Source organism: Erinaceus europaeus, chromosome 10 (assembly GCF_950295315.1).
Source record: "Erinaceus europaeus chromosome 10, mEriEur2.1, whole genome shotgun sequence".
Taxonomy (NCBI): Eukaryota; Metazoa; Chordata; class Mammalia; order Eulipotyphla; family Erinaceidae; genus Erinaceus; species Erinaceus europaeus.
The window spans coordinates 110,811,508-110,815,682 of record NC_080171.1 but is presented as its reverse complement, the minus strand read 5'-3'; the positions used below and the strand labels follow the sequence as shown (position 1 = coordinate 110,815,682).

At 46.1% G+C, this 4,175-nt stretch overlaps 1 protein-coding gene across 4 annotated transcripts in view; it reads right to left on the bottom strand.

Annotated features, from left to right (window-relative positions):
• AUH (AU RNA binding methylglutaconyl-CoA hydratase) overlaps window positions 1-3,938 on the bottom strand; it is a 145,754-nt gene extending 141,816 nt beyond the window's left edge. Inside the window, exons 1-2 of one of the 4 annotated variants that reach the window (XM_060200511.1) lie at window positions 3,513-3,639; window positions 3,283-3,385 (exon numbers count right to left, since the gene is read on the bottom strand). Coding sequence is in view for 3 of the 4 variants with exons in the window: in XM_060200510.1 (XP_060056493.1) it covers window positions 3,513-3,765 (253 nt within the window). In the remaining variant the exon portion in view is untranslated. Of the gene's footprint in view, window positions 1-3,282; window positions 3,386-3,512 lie in introns of all 4 variants that reach the window. The other 3 variants (XM_060200510.1, XM_016184984.2, XM_007539906.3) reach the window with 3 other exon arrangements.
• Window positions 3,939-4,175: the final 237 nt, after the last annotated feature.

Genomic DNA, 4,175 nt, shown 5'->3' with positions numbered 1-4,175 from the left:
TTATTGCCTGGGGAGATGACGTTATGGCTGGAAAAGGACCAGAAAGCTGAATCAGGGAAGAGAGCAGCTCCCAAATATGAAAAGGTGCATTAATAATGTTGACTGTAAACCCCATCGATTTGATGTGATGAGCCTACACTTCTAACAGATCCCTCTCTCCACCATCACTGGTCATCTCCATCAGGGACAACATCATAAACCCTCTTGTGGGCATCTACAGGACACCTGCCCTCAATATAGAACCACAATAGTAGAAATTGCCCCCACTCTCTGAAGGAGGTTGGGTCAGTATATTCTATTATTAAAGGAAGACTGCACTGCAATGAGTGCAGCCTAGAATGCTTCTAGATAAGACCATGGCGTGCAACCTCAGACTGAAAGGAATGCAAAGGTGACGCAGGCTCCTGTGCTGAATATGGGTACCAGGTCAAACCAACAGGGTTTACAGTTAGTAATATTTATACACTTTTCCTATATTCTGGAGCTTCTCTCTGCCCTGCTCCAGCTTTCTAGTCCTATTCTGAACTCTGACACCATCTTTCCAGACAATACTCCTAGCCCACCTGCAAGTTAGTTGTTGGGCTCAGTCAAAAATTAGTAAAGTCATGGACCCCTTGGAATAGACCTAAAACAGATTTTCTAGCTCCTTCCAACATGAGGACCCCCAAATTTCATCTGCTATACTTTTACTTTTAGGTTCCTGATTATTAAAGAAATTGTTCTGCTTTATAGCTAATGCTTTTCTGCCACCAAGTTGCAGATGCTACCATGACAACAACCTGACTTTCCTGCACAGACCACCTCACCAATGTGCCCTGGAACACACACACACCACCCCAGAGCCCTACCCCACTAGGGAAAGATAGAAACAGGCTGGGAGTATGGATGGGTCCAATCAATGTCTATGTCTAATGGAGAAGCAATTACAGAAGCCAGACCTTCCACCTTCTGCACCCCATGAAGATCTTTGATCCATACTCTCAGAGGGATAAAGAATTGGGAAAATTCCAATGGAGGGGAGGGGAAATGGAACTCTGGTGCTGGGAATCGTATGGCATTGTACCCCTCTTCTCCCACAATCTTATCAATCATTATTAAATCACTAGTTTAAAAAAAAAAAAAACCTATTTTTAAAAACTAACTCAAAAGAAACACAAATGTGAGATCTTTCTAAACCATGACTAGGACAATTAAGCACAACAGTAGCACTTACATTCAAAAGATCTCAGGTACAATCTCAAGAATTAAAGAAGGGAAAGCAGAAGGGATGAGGCAAGGAGCTTGGCCATACATTTGTGTCTCTGCAATTAGTTATCAATTTGAGCCCAGTCTACAAATGAAGGCATGCCCACCTTGACCAGTCTAAAGAGGCCCACACAGCAGAGATCACTCTGCAGTTCCTCTAACCTGAATGTGACAGATTTGAGTACTGTCTAACTGATGCCTAGAGCAGCTAAGCTTTGAGCTTGCCTCTGTAAGAAGCATGGTGCCAGGAAAACTCTTTCAACTACAATATCCTTGCCCCTCTCCTGCCCTGTGCTTATTGCTGGCCTCAGAGTTAAAGCAGAAATAATACTAACCAAGTCTGAGTTGTCATTCCTGACAATCCTTAAAGAAGACTGAGTAAATTTTTTAAGAACCACGATGTCTTAAGAGCTGATTTGTACATTTATGATACAAATTCACGAAATTGTCTTGTATTGCTGATTTCTTTTGGTGGTTCATTTGGATCCTAGTTCAAGTACTCTCTAGACATTTTATGCAAAAGTACTTTAAATAGTATTCATTTAAATCATAAAGACAAAAACATACAGAATCTGGTGTGTATTGCTACTTTACTTTCAATTCCTTTATATCTACGAACTGCTGAAATGCCAAATAATTTAACTGAAATATCAATGACGTTAACTTACTACTCAAAAGACACAGCTCTAATCACTGTAGTATCAACTCTCCAACTGAATTTCTCAATATGCTGCATGCTGCACATCATACTCCAGTCACACTTGCCTTACATTATCCTCCCCCACCATTTTTACCCCACGCAATAGCTCACATTCCTTGTCTTTTACCAAACTGTAGTCTCTATGCCTGGAATAATAAGCATACAAATAAGAAATGAATTAACTCATCCTGCCAGCGCATGCTATGAGCTAGATACTGACTGGGGAATTCATGCTAACATCTAATTTCTCAGCAGCCATACAAAGGTAGTGATATGTTTCCTATTTGCCAAATGAGAAAGCTGAAGGACAGAAGTTTGTTGAAGAACCACCACTAATACCCACTGTCTAATAAAGAATGTCTTGACTCCCATCTCATCTTGTAAGACCCTAACTTGGCAGAATCCCTCTAAACTCCACCCTCTCAAGTCTTCCAACCTCCCCAAATATAACTAACTGGCTATATGCTCCTCAGGAGTTATCATAGGCCTTTGCTTTCACCAAGTCTTTAAATTCATCACTGTTATTACTGTGTATAGTTGCTCAGTAAAAGTATACTGGGAGAAAATGACTGGTCCTCTGACCAGCTGCTAGTCTAGCTTTCATGATCCCATTAGGAACTGAGTTTCACCAGCAATCTCTCTGAAACTGTGCCCTCTTCCAAAGCCTTTCCCAACCTTTCTAGCCAAGACACAAGCATTGTTGGGTTTTGTTTGTTTGTTTGTTTTACCTGAGCACTGCTCAGCTATAGCTTCTGGTGTTACAGGGGATTGAACCCAGGACTTTGGAGCATCGGACATAAGATTCCCTTTGCATAAGCATTATGCTATTTCCCACACCACATACAAGCACTGTTGTCTCTTCCCACCGTAGGTAGTTCAAGGGCAAGATCAATATCATCCACATCTTCTTCTTCTAGCGTTTGCCCTTCTTCCGTAGCCAGTTAATGGCTTTGAAAGTGACTGAGATCCATGTGGATTCAGTCGGCTAGGAAGGATCATCAGTTTCCCCAATGAATGGGGACTCACGGGATGCACCACATGTAGTGTGCCCAAGGTTTATCACCAAAAGTGGAAAGGTGGGAGACAGGTGGGGCATGCTCAGATCTGTTTTAAACGCAGTGGAATAGTCCCTCAAACTTAAGTTTTCAAGATAGAACAGGAAAGGGTCAAGAAATGCCCTCCCGATCGACCAGCTTGAAAGATTCTCCAGAAAAATAAAGTGCATTCTCACTGCAGCTGCTAAAATTCTCCTACTGCTATCTGAGTTGACAGAAGACAATTACACAGCAAGAACAAAACCTAGAAGCAAATAAATACACACACACTGGTTCACTGACCTTGACTCGGCTACAAGATGACATATGCTTCATTCTCCCCCACTCCCCACCCTCCGGAGCGGAGCGGGACCACTTTTTCCAGGTAAGTTGCTCCACAGTACACCTGGAGGGCACGGGAAGCACCAAAAGGTGCAGTGCTGCGATGGGGGAAGGGAAGGACCTCGATCCAGCACACACTCGACCTTGACACCCTTTCTAGGACCCGCGGCGGCTCTCACCAAGCCCCTCACCTCGGTTCTCCTCCTCCAGGTACCGCACCCGCAGCTCGTCCTCTGTCTTCACCTCCGAGCTACTGTAGCCCCTTCGGGAGAGAGCCCCACCTGCCACGCACGCCCAGCCCCAGGCCCCGATCGCCGGGCCGACACGCGAGCCCTTCAAGGAATCGGGCAGCCTCCAGCCCGAGCCCAAACGTGCACAGCCAGTTGTCACCGATCGCACACGGCAAACCTGCAGGGCGCCCAGAGCCCCTGGCGCCACCGCCATGTTGTCTGTTTACGGCGTGGCCCGCGTTAGCAGCTCCGCCCCCGCCGCACACTCGCCGCAGAGCGCAGGCCGCCCCGGGTTGGCCCCGCCCCCTCATCTGGTTGGCCCCGCCCCGCCTTGCAGCCTCGCCCCGCCCACACCCTGGGACTGCGCTCTCCAGCCTCCACTGTCCAGGCCTCTCTCTCACCCAACCTCAGCGTGTGTTGTCCAGCTCAGGCTGGTGAAAGTGCTCCACCGTTGTAGCAGAATTTGAGGGCAACATGCTTTAGAGCAGCTCCCCAGAGGTACTTTCCTCCCTGGTCTCGTGGGGCTATGCCCTGGGATCCTTCATTAGCTGCAAAAGTGAATAAAAAAATTTTAAAATAATGTGTCCTGCTTGGCTGACATTGTAATAGTTCTGCTGACTTAGG